Genomic DNA, 27963 nt, shown 5'->3' on the forward strand with positions numbered 1-27963 from the left:
CCTATTATTAAAATTAAATGAATTTTATTCTATATCAAAACAGCTTAATATTTTTAAAAATATCTTCAGTGGTTCTAAATGTTACTTTCTTTTTTTTTTTTTTTCCCTACAAAAGACAAGGCTGCCTTACCAGATTTCTTGTCACGACCTGTAGAAGCAGATCTCACTCTTGTAGTTGGTTTCATGGATCGCTTTGTTGCGCCTGACTGAACCTGCCTCGGCACACTGGGCGGTTTCTTTGTGATTTTCTCTATATTATCGTTACCAACAGGCACATTAAACGCCACCAAGTTCCTGGCTGCACGACCTTCTTCCCGGATGAGTAACCTGACGTCTGCCATTTTGCAGGTTTCTAAATTGATAAATAAAGCGAAATTATAAAAAATTGAAAAATACTGCTTATCGAAACTAAAGTTGTTAAAATTTAAGAAATAAAATATATCATAAAAAACATACTTAAAAATAAAATAAAAATTCAATAAACGTGTATAATTTATAAAACGGCTTGATAGACAATTGTATATAAACAAACACGTGTTAAGACAGAAATAGCATCATGCAATGACACGACCTATGGTAATGTCATCCGGTCTTGCCGAGGTTATATCCTTGTAATTACAAATATATATATACACATGTATTTCGGGAGATAAACAAGATGACAGACGGACCGACACGTCGACACAAAGGATGTATCTCGTGTACGCTAATATTTACAGACTTGTCAAACATACGACTTACGTCATATGTGCGTTTTTACGAACGCGCGTGACTTTACCCGCGTTTTTTACGCATATTCGTGATTTTCAATAATTAATACCTGACAATTACGAGTAATCGCAGATCGATCGTCCGTCCCTCGCACGATCACGTTTCGTAAATGACATTTGAGGAACGATGCATAACATTTTACGCGCAATTATATACGTCAAACGGGGGATAAACACGAGTAGTTTCCTGGCTCTTTGTTGGTTACTGACTGCCGATTGGATTTCTTGCGCATGTGCGAATAATAAATAGGAGAGGGTGGAAAGAAGAGAGGGGAAGGTTGGGTTGGGTTAGGTCAGTGATGCCAATTTCAGGAGAGAGCCGCGTCACGTGGCTGCGTCACGTGGTTTGACGGCTGCGCAGAGGTGGGGGTGGGGGGCACACCAAACCACGTGACCCAGCCACGTGACGCGGTCACGTGATGAAACGGCGCGCGCACCTCCCAGCCCCCACCACGTCTCCCCCCACCAGCCGCCGCCACTCGCGGCTCATCCATGAAATTGGCATCAGTGGGTTAGGTTAGGTTATACAGATGTGCTACATGAATGACACTTTTGACACTTGATAAATAATGAAATCTCATGAAAAAATTGTATTAAAAAAATTAAATTTTATGATTTTTTTTCTACTTAAGATCGAAGACTTTTATGATCGATAAATCTGTATTTTTCTCCCTTCAAGACGTCAAGTCATTTCGCAAGATATCTTGTGTATATTACTGGAATATTATGTGATATATATTTAAGAATAATAATAATGGAAGTAAATAACGTCGAGGAAGACGAAAATGTCGTGATACAAGTATGATAATTTTGGGAAAATTTGTATCTCTTTAAAGAAACCATATTGTCATCGTAAACAAAATATTGAGGTTATGTTTATATACATTCTTCACTATTTTTTTTTGTAAAATTAAAATAAAAAATATTAAAAAGGAATTAATGCACATTACATTACTTATTTTCTCTTTAGTCTGACAATATGGTTTCTTAATTGATTTAAATATATGATACAATTCTACAAATTGTGAGGATAATTTGTTTAAGAATAATAATATATAACTTTATTTTTAATTTATTATTTTAAGAAACAATATTTGTAAAAAAAAACGTGACTTTATTTATTTTACAGGGTAGCGCTCTTCATGAACATCTGTCAGAATTGGGTTACACAGATTTCGAGAGTGTATCTATGCCTAAGACAACATGTTTGGAAGAGAAGCGATATCTAAATATTGTAACTTTTATATATTATCTGTAAAATGCATAGATATTCTTGATAAAGTGTACTTTACACTTTGCGCAAAAGATATATAATTTTTATTTTTTCAGAATGCTACAAGTACTATACAGAAGATTTACGCACAATTATTTTCTTTTTACTCCTGGATAACGCAGGTATTTGTTTTCTTTGGGAGCAATTATCTGCATACTCGTGCATTCCATTTAATCAATACTGCGCAATTTACAGGAAAAAAGCATTTCTGAAAAGCAATTGAGCACCATTTTGAATGCGGAAGCTTTGTTGAACGATCATTATTTTGCAATTGACAATTTTGTAAGCAAGTGCAATGACAATTCTAAAAAGTAATTATTATCTTTTTGTATAGAGTATCTCTGTTTATTTATTTACATGCGAAAGCATCTTGCATACAAACCATTAAAACTGATTCTAGAATTATAATTAATTGATGGAATTATTTTTTGCAGAACAAGACTCCAGGGATTAATTGTGACTGGAGTAGTATTAATCTCGTCAACATGTATTTCGTTGTGCGAATATAAGGTGTTACCAACGTTATTTGCATCGTCTGCAATCTGTTGTGCTGGTTACATAAAACACTCACATTTTCGTGCAAATAGAGATTTAAAAAACGTTATATCATTACAAAATGAACTTCTTGCCATGTGTAAAGAAGGTCTTAAGATCTTGCGACGTAATTATAGAATAAAATTCAATTTTGAAACATGTTTCCAACAATTTTCGTAAGTACTCACGCAAACTCGTCAAATTGTTTAAAAATATCGATACTTTAGATACATGAATATTTAAATCTATAGAAAATTATTGTTATTTTTTTTTATTCCAGTCGTTTCATGCAATCTCTAATGGAGACTTTAGTCTCATTTATGGGGAATATTTCGCATATATATTATCAATGTTCCTTATTAATTATAAAATTATTACCGCCAAATGTACTTAACGAAGAATTGTTTACAAAATTCGAACGTAATTCGTTTGAGATATCTGGCGAAATTGACTATCAAGCACTGAAGGTAAATAACACGACATTAAATTTTCAAACATATTTTTTATAACAAACTTTTCTCTTATCATATATATATTTTTATTTTTCTCTTGCAGAAACTGTATCACACCTATCTTCTGGTACAATCAGAAATGCTGTACTTATTAGCTATTGCGTATGATAGTAATACTTGGATACTTCCTTGTCAAATGATTCCTGAAACAAAATTAGCTCATATAGTTCGCACCTTAATTAAGGAACTGACAGTACATAAAGTCAAATTGTCGGAAATTATTAATGTGTATCATAGTTGTAAAGTGGAGCCAGTTCGACACAAGTAAGTTGAAATGCATCCTTATATTTGTATTTATTATATGAACAAGATATTATGTCAGATATTTTTTTAGGCCACAGAAAGCTAAATGGCAAGATCCGACTGTTCAATTAGATTTGGCATCATATAAGCTACAGTCAGCCTATAATCAAGTATTTTCAATATTTAAAGATATCGATGACTGTATTAGTCAGGAAATTGACATTGATACTGAAACGACTGAGATACTGATGCAAAAGTTGGACAGAGGATTCAAAGAAATCGATACAGCTAAGAGTCTGATGGAATTTGTTGTTTTGTTAATGTCAAGATCAAGATTCAGTAAACCGAGAGAGGATCAATCTGTAACTAATCATACTACGATAGATCAGAATCCCAATTTGCCTGTAATAATCGATTCAGATCCAGAGATTCTCGATGAAGTATTCGAGGAATATATTAAAGAGGGGGGGGACTATCTAGAATCTTTGCACGAAGATATAGACGAATATACGTTGGAACAGCAGAAACTGGATAAACTTTTGGCAAAGAGTTTTATGAGCGAACTGAAGGAAGCTCTTGTTGAGAAACATAAATCTATGTCTGAGCGAGAATTTAAGGCCCTACAACGTTTATATAAAAATATATCGAAAGATTCTGTGTCGAATACTGAAAACAACAGTAAGGACTGTCAATTTATACCTATTCCACCACCGATGCCTTCTTACTATATATGGTCATCAAATCTATCAAGCGACATTAATTCAAGATGTGAAAGAATAATTCCTCCCACATGTAAGATTAAAAATGATGATGATTCATCTATTCAAGAAAAGATTGACAACTCGAATTCTATAAGAGTGTTAAAATACAAAAATACTTTTAATACACCATCCAAAGAAGCCTGCGAGACAGAAGATGGGGAATCATTTTTACCACAGATTCTTTTTGAAACACAAGCTACGCAATTTATTACAAAACTACCACCCACTTTTCTCCAGGAGGAGACATTTGTAGGAAGTGGTGAAAATTCTGAGGATGAAATGACAGATAATGCAAGTAATGAAGAGAATGAAAATTCTTAATAATAAAGCGATAAGTAAATGATAATAGTTTTCCTTAAAAATCGATTACTAGACATTTTCAACTGTTTAATATCTAGTTTTTCGATATTAATTTATAAAGAGAATCTAATTCAAATATTCAGATATACATTTAGTATATTTTACAGATTTTTTAAAATTTATATTTTACTTTAGTATATTTTACTTTTAAGTATAATTTAGTATAATTTAGTATATTTTAATTTTAATATTTCACTTAAAGTAAAATACTTTTACTTAAAATATAATATAATTATAAAATATAATTTTTTATTTTAAGTAAAATATAAAATTTTGTGTGCGTGTGTGTGTGTATATATACATATGAATATTTGAATTAGATTGTTTCTAAATAAAAATTATATATTTTTAGTTTGAAAGAGAAAGCGAGAAGAAAAAAAACAGAAAATACTGAAACAAACTAATTCATTAGTATTTTTTATAAATTCAGGGATAATTATATAAGGTAAATTAAATTAATTTTATTTCAAATAAAACTTAGCGATTGAAAATATAAATTGAAAAAAAATTTGCCTTGCATAAAAATTATCCTTAACAATAAAAAATATAAATAAATTTGTTTTAATATTTTCTACATGTTTTTCTTCTCGCTTTCTCTCTTTTAAATTAAAACTATACAATTTTTATTTTTTCACAAAAAGCGCGGTCCTATTCACCGCATAGAAATTTACTAGATTGCGTTCTCGAAAATTCAGTAAAAAGACTTCTGATTGGTTCTGCTTCTGGATCGGCCAATCAAAACGCTAGTCTCCGCCCCGAGCCTCGATCTCTAAAATCCCTAGAGATCTCTAGACGAGCAGCTTTCTTCGCGTGAACTTTGAACAACGTGGACAAAGTTTGTCCGACAAACGTCACCTCTCGCGAGTAGTTCATGTTCGTGGCTCGTGACAGTCGGTGGTGATCGCTGGTAGTCGCTTGACAGTTCATTCCGGAGCAAGAAGAGGGGGGTTTCAGTCGATCTCCCGTGGCGAAGCGTAGTTGAGAAACGTGATAAGGACACACGCGTAGTGCATATAATATAGGATATTCGACCCGGTATGGGCGACTCCTTGGACGGCTCCGGGGAACCGTCCCCGGAGTCGCAGAACGTCTCGATCGTCGAGTACCCGACGTTCGCCAACTATCTGCGCAAGGCCGTCACGGTGCTGTTGCCGGACGAGGATGCGGTGCCGCCCGTGTTCAACCTGGCCCTCGAGGAGCGCTACAACCAGGACTGCATCCGCAAGTTCCTCGGCGACTCGCAGGTCAGCTCGCTCTATGTCCAGAGGAGCTCGACCAAAGGTGATGTATATGTTTCTCTTTCCTCCATCATTTTCTCGGAGATGACGTTTCCGAACGCGAGACCATCCTCCATTGGTGTTGTATGTATTAACGGTACATTTAACCCTTCTGTCAGTGCGCTATTTTTTCAGCTTTCCATTATTGTACAGGTATCCGGGTATCCAGAAGGGTTAAGTTTGCTTTGAGTACCTTGGTACCCATACATTATGAAAAAAATTGATAAAAGTAAATATAAATTAATATAATAATATTATAAAAATATATAAATATAAAAATAAATATAAATATAAAATATATAAATTAAGAAAAAAAAAATGCATTTTGGATACCCGGGTATTCATGTATTGATAGAAGGGTTAGTTGCTTCGAGTACCTAGGTACCCCGTTTATTGACAGAAGGGTTGAAACCGCGGGAAAAAAAATGCGTCCTGAAAATCAATCTCGAACATTCACACGCACACACCTTAGACAAGATATGACTCACTCCTTCGGCGAAGATCGATATATATGGCAACGTATTAATTAATATATCGCGACTAACGCGCTCGTTTTCTCATACCAATTTATTTACATCCGATTTTCGAATCGATTTCTTCCAGTTAGTTTGACAACAAATCCGAGAAATCTCTCTCTATATTTGTTTTTATGTCCGAATAATAGAATGACATGAAATTTCGTGCTTTACATTTAATTCGAAATATAAATAAATTATATATTATTTTATTATTTTATTTTATTATGTGATATATAATTTATTACATATATTTCAATATATATAAATTAATTATATATTATATTATTTTATTACATAATATTATGTAATTTATTATATATTATTGTATTATTATATATATTTTATAGGATAAATAAAATACTCTATATAAAGGGTGTAAGAAAAAAATGTGGAGCTACTTCAGGAGTATTCAAAATGAGCAAAAAATTCATACAAACATATGTCAAAAAAATCATTATAATCATTTGGGTTAGATATTTATAAAAAGAAAGTAATTCTTATATTTTAAACTAATTTAGTCTCAAGCAAAAAGCGTCCTGACAGGGTGAAAGGATCAATTAAAAAATCATTTTTTATGCTCCTGAAGTTAGCAGTCCACATTTTTGTTACACCCTGTATTATAGAGTATAATTAAAAGAGTCTTTAATAAATATATATTATTTTTCTTCATAATTTTCTTTTTCAATATACTATATGATTGTGATTTAACTGTTTGCTGAAAAACTTTACCACATCATTTATATTTGTCGTTTTCTCTCTTTGCAGAAGAAGATAGCGGTGAAGGAGACGAAGACAGGGAAAATGCGACTTATTATATATCCAACGAGATACACTTTTCGAATCCGAAGATGGCCTCTCTGGTTCTGACCAAGCGTGGGATCGTCATCGAGAGCGACAAGTCCATTCATTCCCAAGTCCGCTTAATCACATTTTCCGATGGGCCGCCGTACGAGACTCTACATGCGATCAGCAAAACTATGGCGCCCTATTTTAAGAGTTACGTCAAGGAAACCGGTCGCGCTCACCGAGACGGCGACAAGATGGTACCATTAGTTGAGAAGAAGATCGCCGAACTCGAGATGGGACTGTTGCATCTGCAACAGAACATCGATATCCCGGAGATTTCCCTACCGGTACACCCGATCGTCGCCCAGGTCATCAAGCAATGCGAGGAGGAGGGTCGCAAACCCAAAGTCGCCGACTTCGGGGACAAGGTGGAAGACTCGACGTTCCTCAATCAACTGCAGAACGGGGTCAACAGGTGGATCAAGGAGATCCAGAAGGTGACGAAGCTGAATCGCGATCCGGAATCGGGTACGGCGCTTCAAGAGATCTCGTTTTGGCTGAATCTCGAGAGAGCGTTGCACCGTATCCAGGAGAAACGGGAGAGCATCGAGATCTCGCTCACCCTCGATATACTCAAGCACGGCAAGAGATTCCACGCCACGGTGAGCTTCGACACGGACACCGGCCTGAAACAGGCCCTCGCCACCGTGAACGATTACAATCCGCTGATGAAGGATTTCCCCATCAACGATCTGTTATCGGCTACCGAGCTGGAAAGGATCCGCAGCAGCGTGCAACAGATCTTCATGCATCTGCGAAAGATTCGCAGCACCAAGTATCCGATTCAGAGAGTGCTAAGATTGGTGGAGGCCATCTCGCGGGATCTGGGCCAGCAGCTGTTGAAGGTATTGGGTACTCGACGACTGATGCACATCCCGTTCGACGATTTCGAGAAGGTAATGGCCCAGTGCTTCGAGGTGTTCACCACCTGGGACGACGAGTACGACAAACTGACGGGTCTGCTGAGGGACGTGGTGAAGAAGAAGCGCGACGAGCACATGAAGATGGTGTGGAGGGTGTTGCCGGCGCACAAGAAGCTGCAGTCGCGGATGGAGCACATGCGTCGCTTCCGTAGGCAGCACGAGCAGCTGAGAACGGTGATAGTTCGCGTGCTCCGGCCTACGGTACGTCAGAACAGCAACAGCGCCACGATGGAGAACGCCGATAGCGACAACGTGAAGGTGGAGTTTGCCCTGGACGCTGCGGATGCTAACGCAAACAGCGAAGTCAACCTGGCGTACGAGAACGTGAAGGAGGTGGACTGTCTGGACATCACCAAGGAGGGACAGGAGTCCTGGGACGCCGCTGTGCACAGATACGAGGAGCGAATAGAGCGCGTGGAGGCCAGGATCACGGCCCATCTTCGGGATCAATTGGGGACGGCTAAGAACGCGAACGAGATGTTCAGGATATTTTCCAGATTCAACGCGCTCTTCGTGCGTCCGCACATTCGCGGCGCCATCAGGGAGTATCAGACGCAGCTCATACAGAGGGTCAAAGACGATATCGAGGCGTTGCACGAGAAGTTTAAGGTATCGGATATGAAGATAATTTGTGTTATTTGTAACTTGAAAGACAAAGGAACGTGTTGTAACTCTGAAAAATTTTGTACAGGTTCAATACGCGCAAAGTAAATGCTGCAGGATGAGCATGGTGAGGGACTTGCCGCCTGTTGCTGGATCAATAATATGGGTCAAGCAAATTGATTATCAATTGACGATGTATTTGAAACGCGTCGAGGACGTTTTAGGTAATTTCTCAATTTTTTTAGATTTTAAAAAAGATATATTTTGTAATTAAGATATATTATATTTTAAAAAAGATATTTTACATTTTAAAGAAGAGAGAGAGATATTTTTTAAAAATTCTTTAAAAAATATATCTTCTTTAATATGTAAAATATCTTCTTTAAAATGTAATACATGTTCTTTAAAAGTATATTCTCTTTTAAAATATAACTTCTTTAAAATAAATCTTTAAAATAAATCTTATTTAAAATATACCTTCTTTAAAATGTAATATATTTTCTTTAAAGTGCAATATATCTTCTTTAATTAAAAAAATATATTTTTTTCTCGATTTAATGTAATGCGAATATCTCTAGGCAAAGGATGGGAGAGTCACATCGAGGGTCAGAAGCTAAAAGCCGATGGGGATAGCTTTCGTATGAAGCTGTCGACGCAGGAAATCTTCGATGATTGGGCTCGCAAGGTGCAGGCACGAAATCTCGGCGTGACCGGACGTATCTTCACGATCGAAAGCGTGCGTTCGAGGACGGGACGCGGCAACGTGTTGAAGCTGAAAGTGAATTTCCTCCCCGAGATTATCACGCTATCCAAAGAAGTGAGGAACTTGAGGAACCTCGGATTCCGCGTCCCTCTACCTATCGTAAATAAGGCTCATCAGGCTAACCAGTTGTATCCCTTCGCCATCAGTCTCATCGAGAGTATCAGAACTTACGAGAGAACACTCGAGAAGGTAAGATGATAAAGTTGGCGATTATTTTTTTTTTAATTCCCACTCACATCCAGAAGTTGAAAGTTTTTATTTCCCGGGTATTTCTATGCAATTAAATAACGATATATAGGCAAATTTTATAAAGAGCTTTAAGAGTCTGAACAAAGTGATAGATTATAAATAGGATATTAGTGCCAGGTGTGTGTTGAAGATACATGCTAGATTAATCGATATCTCTAATTCCTTGGATCTCCAATATTTTTAGCTTACCAATCGGAGTCCCCATTGTCCCGCACTAAAGGTAGTCATACTTGACGCTTTCAGGAATTATGCATCTTGCCTACATATATGCAAATATTCTTATTGTTTGCCTGCTTAGCTAGTAGAGAGATTTGTAATGCAAGATAATACAAATTTATTTTCTCGACTGATTTATACATATATTTGACGATCAGTTGTATCATATTGTTTTCAAATACATGTAGGCTTGTACGGATGTGCGGCAGCTCTAAAAATAAAAAAAAAAAAATCTACGAAAGTCCAACAAATAGTTTGTCAAAAAATATCCTAAAGGATATATAAATGAAGATGCAAATAAATGCTAATTTTTTGTTTTATATCTAAAAGCGAATACTTTTGGACAAATTAATATAATTGTAAATTTTACCTTGACAAAGTTAAGTGAGGCTATCCGCATATCCGGAGGATTGCTTGGAGGCAACGTAATACATATATAAGAAAGAATGCTCTATCTGTTGATATAAATATCCAACAACCGTCATACGACTTTATATTGTCTATATTGAATTTTTAAGTATACATTCTCTTGAGTTCAGTATTTATTGAATGATAACTTTATGTCGTAAAACTGTACTGTACATTATTTGCATACTGCAGAAATTTGAAAGTATAATTAAATGAATTTCTCTATTTAGATTGAGGATAAAGCCAGTATCATTCCCTTGGTTGCTGGTATGCGTAAAGATGTTCTACAATTGATCTCTGAGGTGAGTATAATCAGGCACATTATATCTTTAATATGTACATTATTATTCGCTTCTTTATGGTGACTTAGGGTGTCTACTCTCTTGAAAAAACTGAGAAAACCGAGGATTTTTTTACTTTAAAAAAAATCTGGCAATTTGTATGAAATTTCATTAAGATTAGGAATTAAAAAAAAAAATTGTATCTTTGATAATTTTACTTTTATTTAGCACTTAAAAAATACATTACGATTAATAAATCAATATTAAATGCTAGAAAAATTGAATTATTGATAACTTTTTTATAATCGTATCGTAATAGAAAACATTAGATTTATTTTTAAAAAATTGCGTCTATACAAATTTTCTTATTTTATCTAGAATTTTAATCGAAAATATCTGGAAGATCAGGGAATTTTTTTTAGATTTGAGTAGACACCCCGATTATACTGCAAATTTTTAAATAACGTACGTTTGTTAATTTAATTGAATTATTATTTTGTCGTCTTTTAAATATTTAGGGTATCGCTTTAGTCTGGGAGAGCTACAAACTCGATCAGTACGTCCAACGTTTGTCCGACGCTGTCGTTTCCTTCCAAGAAAGGGTGGAGGATCTTCTGGTGGTCGAGGAACAGCTGGACGTCGACGTACGTTCCCTGGAAACGTGTCCTTATTCCGCGAACACGTTCGCTGACATATTGTCCAAGATCCAGAAATCGGTGGACGAACTGTCCTTGAAGAACTACTCCAATTTGCACATCTGGGTGGCGAGACTCGACGAGGAGGTGGAGAAGAATCTGGCCGCCAGATTGGAGGCTGGGATAAAAGCTTGGACCGACGCTTTAACTGGTCATAAGAAAGAGGTGGATCTCAGCATGGACACGGACGCTCCTGTGCAACCGACGCACAAACCCGGAGGCGACCCCAAGATTCAGAATCAGATCCACGAGGTCCGAATTACCAATCAGACCATGTACCTGTATCCCAGCATCGAGGACGCGAGATTCCAGATAATGCAACAGCTGTTCGCCTGGCAGGCGATCGTCACGTCGCAGGTTCGTCTACAGAGCTCGAGATATCAAGTCGGTCTGGACAAACCTGAATCGGGTACCTACAGAAACTTGCTTACCAAGCTAACCTCCGGGAAACAACCGCTAGAAGCGGCCTACGAGGCCGTGGAATCCAAGATGAAGGACGTTGCCGATTATGTCGACCAGTGGCTGCGTTATCAGGCACTCTGGGACCTGCAGCCGGGTAATCTTTACGGCAAATTGGGCGAGAATATCAACTTGTGGATGAAGTGTCTGAACGACATCAAGAAGACGAGAACCACCTTCGACACCTCGGACACGAGGCGCGAATTCGGACCTGTGATCATAGACTTCGCGAAGGTCCAGAGCAAGGTGTCCCTGAAGTACGATTCGTGGCATAAGGAAACGTTGGGCAAATTCGGCACTCTTCTGGGTAACGAGATGGCGAGCTTTCACTCTCAGGTATCGAAATCCAGGAGCGATCTAGAACAGCAGTCGATCGAAGCAGCCAGTACGTCCGACGCGGTCGGCTTTATAACGTACGTGCAATCCCTGAAACGTAAAATGAAGGCTTGGGAGAAGCAGGTGGACATCTATCGCGAGGGTCAGAGGATCCTTGAACGTCAGAGATTCCAGTTCCCATCGTCCTGGCTGCACGTGGACAACATAGAGGGCGAGTGGGGTGCGTTCAACGAGATCATCAAACGCAAGGACACCAGCATCCAGACCCAGGTCGCGTCCTTGCAAATGAAGATTGTCGCCGAAGATAAGGCGGTCGAGACGAGAACCACCGACTTCCTCAGCGACTGGGAGAGGGGCAAACCGGTGGAGGGTCATCTGCGTCCGGACGACGCTCTGCAACAGCTGCAGCTGTTCGAGAGCAAATTCGCTAGGCTGAAAGAGGAGAGAGACAACGTCGCCAAGGCGAAAGAAGCGTTGGAATTGCAAGAACCGGGCGGAATATCCACAAGCGAGGACAGGATGCAAGTGGTTTTCGAGGAGCTGCAAGACCTGAGAGGAGTCTGGTCGGAATTGTCGAGGATATGGGCTCAGATTGACGAAACGCGCGAAAAACCGTGGCTCTCCGTGCAACCGCGAAAGTTGCGCCAGCAATTGGACACGATGATGGCGCAATTGAAGGAACTTCCAGCGAGATTGAGGCAATACTCGTCGTACGAATACGTGAAGAAGATGTTGCAGAGTTACACGAAGGTGAACATGCTGATTGTGGAGTTGAAATCCGACGCGCTGAAGGAGAGACACTGGAAACAATTGACGAAGCAGCTCAGAGTCAACTGGGTGTTGAGCGAACTGACCCTCGGTCAAGTCTGGGACGTGAATCTTCAGAAGAACGAGAGTATAGTTAAAGATATCATCCTCGTGGCTCAAGGGGAGATGGCCCTCGAAGAGTTCCTGAAGCAGGTACGCGAGTCCTGGCAAACGTACGAACTGGACTTGATAAATTATCAGAATAAATGCAGGCTGATACGTGGCTGGGACGATTTGTTCAACAAGGTGAAGGAACACATCAATTCGGTGGCCGCCATGAAGTTATCGCCGTATTACAAAGTGTTCGAGGAGGAAGCTCTGACTTGGGAGGAAAAACTGAACAGAATCAACGCTCTATTTGACGTATGGATAGACGTGCAACGACGATGGGTCTATCTCGAGGGCATCTTCTCCGGTAGCGCGGATATTAAGACCCTATTACCCGTGGAAACGTCGCGTTTCCAGAGTATCAGTTCCGAGTTTCTGGGACTGATGAAGAAAGTATCGAAATCCCCGATGGTCACGGATGTCCTGAACATTCCCGGGGTTCAGAGAGCCCTGGAACGTCTGGCCGATCTTCTGGGTAAGATACAGAAGGCGCTGGGCGAATACCTGGAAAGAGAACGCACGTCCTTCCCGCGCTTTTATTTCGTCGGCGACGAAGATTTGCTGGAGATCATCGGTAACAGTAAGAACGTCGCGAGACTGCAGAAGCACTTCAAGAAGATGTTCGCCGGCGTGGCCGCCATTCTGTTGAACGAGGACAACACGATTATCACCGGTATAGCCTCGCGCGAGGGCGAAGAAGTCATCTTCCAGAATCCCGTGTCGACCGCCGATTATCCCAAGATCAACGAATGGCTGTCCCTCGTCGAGAAGGAGATGCGGGTGACGCTGGCCTCGAGTCTGGCGAAGGCGGTGCAGGATATCAAGCAGTTCAAGGACGGAAATATAAATGCCCAGGCTTTTATGTCCTGGTGCGACAACTATCAGGCCCAGATCATAGTTCTAGCCGCGCAGATTCTGTGGTCGGAGGACGTCGAAGCGGCGCTGCACGAGGCGCAAGCGGATCCGAGCAAAAATTCGCTGGAGCGGGTCTTAGTACAGGTAGAAGGCACCTTGAATGTTCTGGCCGACTCGGTTCTCCAGGAGCAGCCGCCTCTGAGACGGAAGAAACTGGAGCATCTGATCAACGAGTTTGTGCACAAACGCACCGTCACCCGACGACTGATCGCCAACAAGGTCTCCAATCCCAAGGCCTTCGAGTGGCTGTGCGAGATGAGGTTCTACTTCGACCCGAGACAAACGGAGGTGCTGCAGCAGCTCACGATACACATGGCTAATGCCAAGTTCTCCTACGGATTCGAGTACCTGGGCGTGCAAGATAGGCTGGTGCAGACGCCGTTAACCGATAGGTGTTATCTGACGATGACCCAAGCGTTGGAAGCTCGACTCGGTGGCTCGCCATTCGGACCAGCTGGCACTGGAAAGACCGAATCCGTGAAAGCGTTGGGTCATCAGCTCGGGAGATTCGTACTGGTGTTTAATTGCGACGAGACTTTCGATTTCCAGGTAATTTAGATCTTGATAATATCAATCCTAAAGACGATACTAATCGTCCTTATTTATTTACAGGCTATGGGTCGTATATTTGTCGGTCTCTGTCAAGTGGGCGCCTGGGGCTGCTTCGACGAGTTCAATCGTTTGGAGGAGCGTATGTTGTCGGCTGTCTCACAACAGGTGCAAACGATTCAAGAGGCGCTCAAGAGCCAGATGGAGGGCAAGAAGGAGGGAACCCTTTGCGTCGAGTTGGTCGGAAAGCAGGTCAAGGTCTCGACCGATATGGCTATATTCATCACTATGAATCCAGGATACGCCGGACGTTCCAATCTACCTGACAATCTGAAGAAGCTCTTCAGATCGCTCGCCATGACGACGCCCGATCGCCAACTGATCGCCGAGGTGATGCTCTTCAGTCAAGGCTTCCGTTCCGCGGAGAAACTGGCCTGTAAAATTGTGCCGTTCTTCAAGTACGTAATCGCACAAAGATACAATGTACTTCGCGTAGCAAAGTTTGTCACAAATTTGAATTTTTTATGTTTTCTTTTCAGACTCTGCGACGAACAGCTTTCCAATCAGTCCCATTACGACTTTGGACTGCGTGCGCTGAAATCTGTGTTGATCTCCGCCGGAAATGTGAAGCGCGATCGTATTCAGAGGATCAAGGAAGACATGCATAGTCGCGGGGAGACCAACATCGACGAGGCCTCGATCGCCGAGAATCTACCGGAGCAGGAAATACTCATTCAATCCGTATGCGAAACGATGGTGCCCAAACTGGTCGCCGAGGATATCCCGTTGCTGTTCAGTTTGCTCAGCGACGTCTTCCCCAACGTGAATTACACACGCGCGGAAATGAAGGGTAAATTATTGCATAATCCCTTTCTAAAAAAAAGGATGTTAAGTCAATTGTTATAAGATTAGCAGTTTGACAGTTTGTCAAAATAAAATTAAATAAAATAATGTAATATGTTTTAAATAATATATTATAACACTTTAAACTCGATTAATATTTTTGGCAGTTATCAGCTGATTTTTGTCAAAAAATATTAATCGCAGATAAGGTATTATAACATATTATTTACAACATATTGCTATTTTGATATTTTTAACATATTATTATTTTAAAATTTAATTAGCAAATTTTCGCTTTTTAATATTTTTTGACAGTAATCAGCTGATAACTGTAAAAAATATTAATCGACTTTAAAGTATCATAACATATTATTTAAAACATATTATTATTTTAAAAATTAATTAGCAAATTAAGACTAATCAGCTGATTTCTGTAAAAATATTAATAAAGCGAAAATTTGCTAATTATATTTTGCTAATTAAATATATTATTCGAGTTTAAAATATTATAACATATTATTTATAACATTATTATTTTAATTCTTATAACATTTTTATTATAACATATAATAATTTATATTATAATATATTCTTATTTTAAAATTTAATTAGCAAATTAACGCTTTAATTAGCTGATTTCTGTCAAAAAATATTAATCGAGTTAAACAAACTTTATATTATTTTTTTAAAAATATCAATTTTTTTAATACAAAATCGAGTATTTAAAAAGATGTGTTGCTACCTACAGTATTTCTACCACATGTATGTATATATTTCATTCTCTAGGATTGAAGGACCAAATCAGGAAAGTGTGCGCCGAGGAATACCTGGTGTGCGGCGAAGGGGACGAGCAGGGTGGCGCTTGGCAAGAGAAGGTAATCTATTTTTTCTCATTTATATCCTACAAATGATTTTATAATACACGAATACACTAATCATTTTCTTACGCGCACTAAGACATAATTAATACACACATATGGCACTAATTAAAATATCAAGATATTATCTTTACATGCTTATTTTTGTACATATTAAATAACCATGTTTAAAGACTTAATTTTCATATTGTTTATGCGTACTAAGGAAACAGTTGGTGAGACGTGGGTGGAAAAGGTGAGATTGAACTTAAGTTTAATTCACACTGTATATATTTATCATATTTTTAAGTACGCTAGACATCGTCATTAATCATCTTCACATTCTCTTCTTCCACTGATCATATATTTCATGTATCATTTAGGTGCTTCAATTGTACCAAATTTGTAACTTGAATCACGGATTAATGATGGTCGGGCCGAGCGGATCCGGTAAAACCATGGCCTGGAAGGTACTTCTGAAAGCATTGGAGCGATTCGAGGGCGTGGAAGGTGTCGCCCACGTGATCGACCCGAAGGCGATCAGCAAGGAGACCCTGTACGGCGTGTTGGACCCGAATACGCGCGAGTGGACGGACGGTCTGTTCACCCACATACTGAGGAAGATCATCGACAACGTGAGGGGCGAGATCAACAAGCGTCAGTGGATCATATTCGACGGGGACGTCGATCCGGAATGGGTCGAGAATCTGAACTCGGTACTGGACGACAATAAGCTTCTGACTTTGCCCAACGGCGAACGTCTGAGTCTACCGCCGAACGTCAGGGTGATGTTCGAGGTTCAGGATCTCAAGTACGCCACGCTGGCCACCGTTTCGCGTTGCGGTATGGTCTGGTTCTCGGAGGACGTCTTGTCTACGGAAATGATATTCGAGAACTATATGCTACGTCTACGGAATATCCCGCTGGAGGACGGCGAGGAGGACAATCTAGGCAAGAAGGCCACCGAGAAGGAGGACACTCTATCGCCAGCCTTGTCGGTGCAGCGTGAAGTCGCCGGCATCATGCAGAGCTACTTCGCACCGGACGGTCTGGTAGTTAGATGTCTGGAATACGCTATGAAGCAGGAACACATAATGGACTTTACGCGTCTGCGAGCCCTTAGCTCTCTCTTCTCCATGCTGAATCAAGCCGTGCGCAATGTGCTACAGTACAATCACTCGCACATGGACTTTCCCTTACCGAGCGAGCAACTGGAGCGTTACATGCCCAAGTGTCTGGTCTATGCGCTTCTCTGGAGCTTCGCCGGAGACGCCAAGTTGAAAGTTAGATCCGACTTGGGTGACTTTATCAGATCGATCACCACTGTACCTTTACCCTCTCAGACTAACATACCGATTATAGACTTCGAAGTCAACATACACGGCGAATGGCTACCTTGGAGCAACAAGGTGCCTCAGATCGAGGTGGAGACTCACAAAGTCGCCAGCCCGGATATCGTCGTACCTACTTTGGACACCGTGAGACACGAGAGTTTACTGTACACCTGGTTGGCCGAGCACAAGCCACTAGGTAAGTGAATTGATAACATTCGCATGACAGAAGTGGAGATGCATTTCTTGATGTATTGTATTTGTTTGCAGTGCTCTGTGGACCACCCGGTTCCGGTAAAACCATGACGCTCTTCTCGGCCTTGCGAGCCCTACCGGATATGGAGGTCGTTGGACTCAACTTCTCGTCCGCCACGACGCCCGAGCTGTTGCTGAAGACGTTCGATCACTATTGCGAGTATCGCAAGACGCCCAACGGCGTTGTGCTGTCCCCGGTGCAACTGGGCAAGTGGCTGGTTCTCTTCTGCGACGAGATCAATTTACCCGACATGGACAATTATGGGACGCAGCGCGTCATCTCCTTCCTGCGGCAATTGGTGGAACACAAGGGCTTCTACAGGACCAGCGATCAAGCCTGGGTGACTCTGGAGAGGATTCAGTTCGTGGGCGCTTGTAATCCGCCCACGGATCCCGGTAGAAAACCTCTCAGTCACAGATTCCTGCGACACGTGCCTGTCATCTACGTCGATTATCCCGGAGAAACTTCCCTGAAGCAGATTTACGGCACATTCACGCGCGCCATGCTTAGGTAAATCATCTATAATCCTTCTTATTTCATAGCTACAAATTATATCGCGCTAAAAATATTGATTGATGGCAAAAACATTGTTTTTTTACACAATTATAGATTAACCCCTAATCTGAGAGGCTACGCGGAAGCCTTGACGAACGCGATGGTGGAGTTCTATCTGGCCTCCCAGGAGAAATTCACCCAGGACATGCAACCACATTATGTATACTCGCCGCGAGAGATGACACGCTGGGTGCGAGGCATCTGCGAGGCCATCAGACCGCTGGATAATCTGTCCGTGGAAGGTCTGGTGCGCTTGTGGGCCCACGAGGCTCTTCGTCTGTTCCAGGACAGATTGGTGGAAGAGTCCGAGAGGGCTTGGACGAACAAAAACATCGACACCGTGGCTCTGAAGCACTTTATGTCGGTTGACCGAGAGAAGGCGTTGGCTAGACCGATCTTGTACAGCAACTGGCTGTCGAAGGATTACGTACCGGTGAATAGGGAGGAGCTGAGAGATTACGTTCGAGCGAGGTTAAAGGTATTCTACGAGGAAGAGCTGGACGTGCCACTGGTGCTCTTCGACGAGGTTCTCGAACATGTTTTACGGATTGACAGAATTTTCCGACAGCCTCAGGGACACCTGCTGCTTATCGGTGTCTCTGGCGCTGGAAAGACGACTCTGTCGAGATTTGTTGCATGGATGAATGGCCTATCTATCTTCCAAATTAAGGTAATTTCTATTAATATGTGCGAACATTGTATTGTGAGCTTTCTCTAATCAATACGTGATCAATGCAGGTGCACAACAAATACACGGGTGAAGATTTTGACGAAGATCTGCGACAAGTCTTGAGGAGATCCGGTTGCAAGGACGAAAAGATAGCTTTCATCCTCGACGAGTCCAACGTGCTGGACTCTGGTTTCCTCGAGCGAATGAACACGTTACTCGCCAACGGAGAAGTGCCCGGATTGTTCGAGGGTGACGAATACACGACGCTGATGACGCAGTGCAAGGAAGGCGCTCAGCGGGAGGGTCTGATGCTGGACTCCAACGAGGAGTTGTACAAGTGGTTCACCGGTCAGGTGATGAAGAATCTGCACGTCGTGTTCACGATGAATCCGAGCACGGACGGTCTGAAGGATCGCGCGGCGACGTCGCCCGCGTTGTTCAACAGATGCGTCCTGAATTGGTTCGGCGACTGGTCGGACAACGCGTTGTTCCAAGTCGGCAAGGAGTTTACGAATCGCGTCGACCTGGAGAAACCCATGTGGAAGTATCCGGACTTTTTCCCGTCCGTCTGCTCCCTGATCCCGTCGCAACCGACGCACAGGGATGCTGTTATAAACGCGTGCGTCTACGTTCATCAGACTCTGCACAAGGCGAATGCCAGGCTGGCGAAGAGAGGCGCCCGAACTATGGCTATCACGCCGCGACACTATTTGGATTTCATCAATCACTTCGTCAAGCTGTATCAAGAGAAGAGGAGCGATTTAGAGGAGCAACAGTTGCACTTGAACGTCGGTTTGAGCAAAATTGCCGAGACGGTGGAGCAAGTGGAGGAGATGCAGAAGAGTTTGGCTGTCAAATCTAAGGTGAAATTGAATTTGTGGGAAATTTTTCTTCTTTTTTTTTAATAGAATCTTTAATCGACATTATTCTGTACTTTCAGGAACTTCAAGCGAAGAACGAAGCCGCGAATGCGAAACTGAGGCAGATGGTGAAGGATCAGCAGGAAGCGGAGAAGAAGAAGGTACAGAGTCAGGAGATTCAGCAGCAATTGGCTATTCAAACGGTGGCCATCAACCAGAAGAGAGATGACGTCATGGCGGATCTTGCCCTGGTCGAGCCAGCCGTTATCGATGCTCAAACTGGTACGTATTTTCAACAATACCTTTACACGTTAAATATTACTGTGAAAATAGTGAAGAAACAGAGGCAGCACATTTTTGTACGTATGTTTACGCTGTTCTTGAATTATATTCGCTTCAAAATCGCAATCTACTACTACTACTTGTACCGAAACATCATGAGTAGCCGTGAAAGCGATCAAGCGGCAGCATCTCGTCGAAATCCGATCTATGGCGAATCCGCCCGCGGTCGTGAAACTGGCGTTAGAGTCCATATGTCTGTTGCTGGAGGAAAACGCGACAGATTGGAAACAGATTCGCGCCACTATAATGAAGGACAGCTTCATCCCGACTATCGTCAACTTCAGCACCGAGAGCCTCACGTAAGGGAAGCAACAATGTGTACGATGGGGCCTGCCTGGATTCTAATATGCGAACCACCACTTTATAACAGCTTGATATTACCTGTCTGCGTCTTCATTTCAGCCACGTAAAGATGAGACACTTAACACATGTATATAACATATTGTATACATGTTACTTATATGTTGCCTCCTAACATATTGAAGAGGCTTTCGCAGCCACTGTGACTTTACTCATATAACTTTGCGCATTCTTTCCTCCGTGTACTAATTATAATCGTGTCCTTTGATTTTTCGTACAGCGGTGAAATCGATAAAGAAACAGCATTTAGTCGAAGTACGCTCCATGGCGAATCCGCCGGCGATCGTGAAGGTCGCGTTGGAGTCTATCTGCTTGTTACTCGGCGAGAATGCCAGCGACTGGAAATCTATCCGCGCTGTCATCATGAGGGACAATTTTATCAATACTATTGTCTCTAATTTCAGTACCGAGGACATTACGTAAGCATGAATTCGTTTTCCAATCGTTTGATTTTGCGCTGTAATATGAATCGAGGGATTAGCAAATATATATATATATAAATTCTTGAATATTATTTTAATTCTTGAATAAAAATTCTTGAATTAATTGTTTTAATTCTTTAATTATTTATAATTATTTTAATGATTTTAATTCTTGAATAAAAATTCTTAAATTAATTATTTATAATTAATTTTTGAATATTGATATTTTAATTTTTGAATATATAAGTACAATAGTTGAAATAATTAAATTTTTTTGATTATTTTTGCTACTTATAATTATTTTAGCTACTTATGTATTCAAGAATTAAAAGATCAATATTCAAAAATTAATGAAAGAATTAAAATAATTCAAGAATTTTTATTCAATAATTAAAATAATTATAAATTTAACTGTTTATATATTCAAGAATTAAAATAATTTGTTCAAAAATTTTATTAATTCGAGAATTAAAATAATTAAAATAATTATAAATTTAACTAGTTATATATTCAAGAATTAATTACGTTCTTGCTAATCTCGTTTTTTATCAACTTTTTTGTTGAATTTACAATACACTGCTGTGAAAAAATGAGTTTTAATATATATAGCTTTTTTTGTATATATCTTTTATATCGTAAAATTCGCTGTATATAGGTATGTGATAATTGTATTCTTATTTCTTACAAATTGGCTGCATTCAAAATTTAATAAAAGCTTTTCTTATCGCTTTAAAAACACACAATTGCGATGTATATGTTAACAAATTTACTAAAGTTAACTACTACTATTCTTTCATTGCATGTTAACAATGATTGATGAATTTGTTATTAACATTAAATTTTGTTTATCGACAATAACGTTGATATATTTACATATATTGAATGAAATGTTCTAATCGAATTTAACGTGATGTGTATATAAGATTGATTTTTTAATTTATTATATCCAATATTATATAAAATATTCAATATTATCCAATATATATAAAATTATTCAATATTATATAAAAATATATATATTCAATATTATAGAAAATATTATATAAACTATTTTAATACAATTTAAAAACACTATATCAAAATAGCATTTTTTATTATACAAAAGCAAGCAGAAAATTAATAAAAATTTTATTTAGCGACGAAGTGAGAGAAAGAATGAAGAGCCGCTACTTGAGCAATCCTGACTACAACTTTGAAAAGGTGAATCGCGCCAGCTTGGCTTGCGGTCCTATGGTGAAATGGGCCATAGCGCAGGTAATTTTTATCTCTTGAGAAATCCGAGAGATGTATATTATTTTTATCCAACTGTCTCAGGAGAACAAACCTCAAGATATATGAATATATTTCCAGATCGAGTACGCTGACATGTTGAAGCGAGTCGAGCCGCTACGCGACGAGCTTTATTCCCTGGAACGTCAGGCGGAGACGAACAAACTGAAGGGCGAAGAGGTGAAGAACCTGATCGCTCAGCTGGAGCAGAGCATAGCCTCGTACAAGGAGGAATATGCCCAGCTTATCTCGCAGGCACAGGCCATCAAAGCCGATCTCGAGAGCGTGCAGGCTAAGGTGGACAGGTCGATCGCTCTGTTGAAGTCCCTGGTCATAGAGAGGGAAAGATGGGAAGCGACGAGCGAGACGTTCAAGAGTCAGATGTCCACGATAATCGGGGACGTTCTGCTGTCGTCCGCCTTCTTGGCTTACGCCGGCTATTTCGATCAACACGTAAGCAGTTTTTTTTTTTTTTTTTTTGCGTTTTTCCATGTGAAGAATAGCGATGGGATTCGGTATCTTACAAATAGGTTTGAATTTGTTTGCATTAATTGATTTCTGTGATTGCAAACTCAGGTAAGAAAAGGCTAATAGCAGCTAGACGCTGATATTAGGCGCAATAAAATTGTTTTTCAATTCTTCTTTAACATTTTGGTCCTTTCTTTGGACCATCTTCAGCAAGTTGATTGAGAAAATTCAAATAGCTTGTATTGTCCTGACCCTAGTGACATACAAAACAGTATTGAAAATCGTAAAGTATAGTTGTAGAGTACAGTTCTTAGTTGACATGCTGAAGATGGTCCAAAGAAGTGTTCAAAATAATTAAAGAGGAATTTAAAAACAATTTTGTTGCGCCTGGTTCTTATTAGCCCTGTCATACCTCAGTTTGTGTGTGTGTATTTGTATATCAAAGTTTTAATTTACTATTCTCTATGATTATTTCGAAAAAAAAAACAGTACTTTCAAGTAGATTCAAACCTGGACGAGATAGCTTCGAACTCTAACTGTTCTAAATTCGATTACTTTGCAAGTATAATGTATGAAAAATTATTTCTGAAGTATCCTAGAAAATGAAACTTTGATTATTGGATTCGGCTCGAATTTTGCCTAAACGAATTTATTATGTCAATCTACAACGAAGCATGTTTATTTTCAGTATCGTCAAAACCTCTTCACCACGTGGTGCCAGCATCTGCATCACGCGAACCTGCAATTCAGGCCAGATATCGCCAGAACGGAGTACTTGTCCAATCCTGACGAGCGTCTGAGATGGCAAGCGAACGCGTTGCCGACGGACGATCTGTGCACCGAGAATGCCATCATGTTGAAGCGCTTCAACAGATACCCGTTGATCATCGATCCGTCCGGCCAGGCGACGGAATTCATCATAAACGAATTCAAGGACCGGAAGATCACCAAGACCAGCTTCCTGGACGATTCGTTCAGGAAGAATCTGGAGAGCGCTCTGCGCTTCGGTAATCCACTTTTGGTCCAGGACGTGGAGAATTACGATCCTATATTGAATCCCGTGTTGAATCGGGAACTGAGACGTACCGGTGGACGCGTGTTGATCACGCTCGGCGATCAGGACATAGATCTGTCGCCGTCCTTCGTCATCTTCCTGTCGACGAGGGATCCGACGGTGGAGTTCCCGCCTGACATCTGCTCCCGAGTGACTTTCGTCAACTTCACCGTCACGAGAAGTTCTCTGCAGAGCCAGTGCTTGAATCAGGTACTGAAGGCCGAACGTCCGGACATCGACGAGAAGAGATCCGATCTGTTGAAGCTACAGGGAGAGTTCCATCTAAGGCTAAGGCAACTCGAAAAGTCTCTGCTGCAAGCGTTGAACGACGCCAAAGGTAAGATCCTGGACGACGATTCCGTCATCACGACTCTGGAGACGCTAAAACAGGAGGCCGCCGATATCAGTAAGAAGGTGGAGGAGACGGACAAGGTCATAGCAGAGATCGAGACGGTCTCTCAGCAATATATGCCTCTATCTCAGGCGTGTTCGAACATGTACTTCACGATGGATAGCCTCAATCAAGTACACTTCCTGTATCAATACTCGCTCAAGATGTTCCTGGACATCTTCACGTCCGTGCTGTCGCAGAATCCCAAGCTGTCGGGCATATCTGATTACGGTCAACGACTCAGCCTCATCACCCGCGATCTCTTCGCCGTCTGCTACGAGAGAGTAGCTCGCGGGATGCTGCACACGGATAGACTGACGTTTGCGCTCTTACTCTGTCGTATTCACCTGAAAGGGATACCCACAGAGTCCATGTACGACAGTGAATTCACCTTCTTCCTGCGTGGCAAGGAGGGTGTGCTGAACATCCGGGCGCCACCGGTGTCGAATCTGAGCTCGGAGCAGCAGGAGGCGATGATGCGTCTGAGCATAAGACTACCCGCCTTCAAGAGACTGGCGGACAAGATTCAGGAGAACGCGGACTCGTTCAGCGCTTGGTTGCAGTCACCCACACCCGAGACTTGCGTGCCTAAACTCTGGGACGAGGAGAAACCGCTGTCGCCCACCGGAATAGCGATGCACCAGCTGCTGATAATACAGGCCTTCCGGCCGGATCGCGTGATCGCGGCCGCGTCCTTGGTTGTAGCCTCCGCTTTCGGAGATTCCTTCATGCCTGCCGCGGAGGCCGAGCTCGACTTCGCGTCCGTCGTGGAGAACCAATTGAAGGCCACCGTCCCGGCTTTGCTGTGCTCGGTACCCGGTTTCGACGCCTCGGGCCGAGTGGACGACCTGGCCGCTGAACTGGGCAAACAGATAGCCAGCATCGCTATAGGATCGGCGGAGGGATTCAATCAGGCCGACCGGGCCATAAATATGGCCGTGAAAGCCGGCAGGTGGGTGCTGTTGAAGAACGTACACCTGGCCCCGCAATGGCTGGTGCAGCTGGAGAAGAAGCTGCACAGTCTGCAGCCGCACGCCAGCTTCCGCCTGTTCCTCACCATGGAGATTAATCCGAAGGTACCGGTGAATCTACTGAGAGCCGGCAGGATCTTCGTGTTCGAGCCACCTCCTGGAATACGAGCGAACCTGCTGCGCACCTTCAGCACCGTCCCCGCTTCTAGGATGATGCGGGCGCCCAACGAGCGAGCTCGTCTCTATTTTTTGCTCGCCTGGTTCCACGCGATCGTGCAGGAACGGCTGCGTTACGCCCCGCTGGGCTGGGCCAAGCACTACGAGTTTAACGAGAGCGACCTGAGGGTCGCCTGCGACACCCTGGACACGTGGATCGAGGCCACGGCTATGGGCAGAACGAACCTGCCGCCTGAGAAAGTACCCTGGGACGCTCTGGTGACCCTTCTCTCGCAGTGCATCTACGGCGGTAAGATCGACAACGATTTCGATCAGCGTCTTCTGGCTTCATTCTTGCGTAAGCTCTTCACACCACGCTCGTTCGAGGCTGACTTCGCCCTGGTAGCCAATATAGACGGGGCGCAGAGTAATCAGAGACACATCACGATGCCGGATGGCACCAGACGCGACCACTTCTTGAAGTGGATCGAATCCCTCTCGGATAGGCAGACACCTTCCTGGCTCGGGCTTCCGAATAACGCGGAGAAGGTGCTCCTGACCACGAGGGGAACCGACTTGGTCTCCAAACTGCTCAAGATGCAACAGCTGGAGGACGAAGACGAGCTGGCGTATTCGAACGAGGAGTCCTTGGTCACGCCGAGGGAAGCCGAGGCTGATGGTCGGCCGTCCTGGATGAGGACCTTGCACAATTCGGCCTCCACCTGGTTGCAACTATTACCAAAGAACCTGCCGATCCTGAAGAGAACGGTCGAGAATATCAAGGATCCGTTGTACAGATACTTTGAGAGGGAAGTCAACAGCGGGGCGAGATTACTTCAAGACGTTATCCACGATTTGGAGGACGTCGTATTGATTTGTCAAGTGAGTCAAGTTTGTTTTCTTTCAAAAGAGTTGTTAATAACTAGATAATCACATTTTGTTATCTTCGACAGGGCGAGAAGAAGCAAACCAATTATCACAGAACGATGTTATCCGAATTGGTGAAGGGTATTTTGCCCGGAGGTTGGAGGAGATACACCGTGCCAAGAGGCTGTACGGTTATACAGTGGATCACCGATTTCAGTCACAGAGTCTCTCAGTTGCAGGAAGTCTCGCGTTTAGTCTCTCAGGGCGGAGCAAAGGAGATAAAGGTTTCTTTTTGATTTTTTTTTCAGATTATCGTTGACGAGAGACTCGTCTCGCTATTTTATTCTTCTAATAGTACTTACTATTAAGTACTTATAAGTACTATTTCGATAGAAAGTACTATAATAATACTATTATATTATTTAATAGTACTTAATAATATTTAATAGTACTTATAATAATATATTTAATAGTATTTTTATTCATAAAATAAAGAATTCAATCCTTTATACAAGAGAACAAGTACTGCAACAACTAGTGCTTGAACTCTAAGATAAAAGAAGTCTATCTATGATATATACAACGTGAAATTCATCATAAAAGATTCTAACATACTTGATCCAGGTTCGAGTCTACTTGAAAGTCTGTTTTTTTTTATTTCTAAGCAATCAACAAATTCGAATCTACTTAATCCCATCGCTGATGAGCTTCCATCCATTACATCATTTCTTCACCACGACTGAATCGACAATGATTCTTTTCAGAGTTTCCCAGTCTGGCTCGGAGGTTTGCTGAATCCCGAGGCTTACATCACTGCGACCAGGCAGTGCATCGCTCAGGCGAACAGCTGGTCCCTCGAGGAACTGCAACTGAACGTGACTATCGGCGACGGCGACAACATCGCCACGGACGATTGCTCGTTCGCGGTTACCGGGCTGAAGCTGCAGGGCGCGCAATGCAAGGATAACCAATTGTACTTGACCTCGACCATCATGACCGACCTGCCGGTGACGATGCTGAGGTGGGTGCGATCGTCCACGGAAGATATACGGAGGGGCAAGCTGTCCCTGCCGGTCTACCTGAACAGCACTCGTACCGAGCTCCTGTTCACCGTCGATTTGAATATCGCTCCTAGTCAAGAACCGCACAGTTTTTACGAGAGGGGGGTCGCCGTCTTGACATCCACCGCTTTGAATTAATGTATTAATTAGCGAGACCGTTTTTAGCGCGAATCGTTTACCGCTTTTAATCTTCGCTATATTATGCGAGAACAATTTAAAACATTGTTGTCACGCATGTTACCGGATGTAAGTTTGTAAAGAAAGAGTTGGCACAGAGAGTAACATGCTACTACAAGAGTCTAAAAGAAAAAGAAATAAGTGTATTTGAAAGAAATCTATATATATTTTACACTACACGAATTGCTTTTGAGTTTTCGAGGGATTTTTCTGCTGAATGTATTTAATTAGAAACAGAGAAATTACGTTCGGCGCGGTATAATTAAATGTATATCATTCTCGTTTATTAGAATAATTAATATCTTCACGAGAAGGAGAGGTTGTAATATATATATATCTACATAGTTTATTTAATTTTTATATACGTTCAGAGACTTCCCCTTCTCCTCTCAAAGTACTCAAGGTATTTTCTGTAACAAAGTTGCATTACATTTTCGCCCAAATATGAATATAAATATATGTCGAGATATTATTATAGTGTTTATATAACACAGAATCTTAACTGGCATCTAATAAAGTCGTACTGTAACTATACTATTTATCTCAGCTATTTGTATAATTCAACTATATGTATATATATATCCCTAACATATATATATTAATCCTCTTGTCTGCATTTATCTTTTAATTTTATTTAAGTTAAGCCA

At 41.3% G+C, this 27963-nt stretch overlaps 3 protein-coding genes across 11 annotated transcripts in view; 2 read left to right on the forward strand and 1 right to left on the reverse strand.

Moving 5' to 3' along the window:
* The window catches only part of Ssp3 (short spindle 3), a 49271-nt gene extending 48299 nt beyond the window's left edge, over positions 1–972 (reverse strand). Inside the window, exons 1-2 of the mRNA XM_083049442.1 lie at positions 821–972; positions 131–352 (exon numbers count right to left, since the gene is read on the reverse strand). Coding sequence (XP_082905568.1) covers positions 131–341 — 211 coding nt within the window. The 5' untranslated portion in view covers positions 342–352; positions 821–972. The remainder of the gene's footprint in view (positions 1–130; positions 353–820) is intronic.
* A 252-nt stretch (positions 973–1224) lies between these two features.
* LOC145942999 (uncharacterized) lies at positions 1225–4439 on the forward strand. 2 transcript variants are annotated; one of them, XM_083050176.1, is made up of 8 exons: positions 1225–1286; positions 1900–2004; positions 2100–2165; positions 2239–2354; positions 2478–2753; positions 2858–3044; positions 3133–3353; positions 3424–4439. In XM_083050176.1, the coding sequence occupies exons 2-8, from the start codon at positions 1960–1962 to the stop codon at positions 4412–4414; spliced, it is 1902 nt and encodes a 633-aa protein (XP_082906302.1). In that variant the 5' UTR covers positions 1225–1286; positions 1900–1959; the 3' UTR covers positions 4415–4439. The 2 variants fall into 2 exon arrangements, with proteins under 2 accessions (XP_082906302.1, XP_082906301.1); XM_083050175.1 differs by lacking the exon at positions 1225–1286 and adding an exon at positions 1293–1569.
* An 875-nt stretch (positions 4440–5314) lies between these two features.
* Dhc64c (dynein heavy chain, cytoplasmic) lies at positions 5315–27850 on the forward strand. Of its 8 annotated transcripts, none has more exons than XM_083050192.1 (22): positions 5315–5734; positions 7014–8626; positions 8709–8844; positions 9199–9572; positions 9817–9852; positions 10487–10558; positions 11056–14406; positions 14470–14864; positions 14946–15256; positions 16036–16124; positions 16333–16362; positions 16490–17636; positions 17708–18203; positions 18303–18918; positions 18987–19781; positions 19859–20060; positions 20224–20419; positions 22039–22156; positions 22253–22624; positions 23328–26093; positions 26165–26362; positions 26843–27850. In XM_083050192.1, exons 1-22 carry the CDS (start codon positions 5491–5493, stop codon positions 27275–27277), a joined length of 13992 nt encoding a protein of 4663 aa, XP_082906318.1. In that variant the 5' UTR covers positions 5315–5490; the 3' UTR covers positions 27278–27850. The 8 variants fall into 8 exon arrangements, with proteins under 8 accessions (XP_082906318.1, XP_082906317.1, XP_082906320.1 ...); XM_083050191.1 differs by lacking the exon at positions 20224–20419 and adding an exon at positions 20701–20899; XM_083050194.1 differs by lacking the exon at positions 16333–16362.
* Positions 27851–27963: the final 113 nt, after the last annotated feature.

This window comes from Prenolepis imparis, unplaced genomic scaffold (assembly GCF_030444845.1).
Source record: "Prenolepis imparis isolate NDT839.2.m4 unplaced genomic scaffold, iyPreImpa1.0 SCAF_11, whole genome shotgun sequence".
Taxonomy (NCBI): domain Eukaryota; kingdom Metazoa; phylum Arthropoda; class Insecta; order Hymenoptera; family Formicidae; genus Prenolepis; species Prenolepis imparis.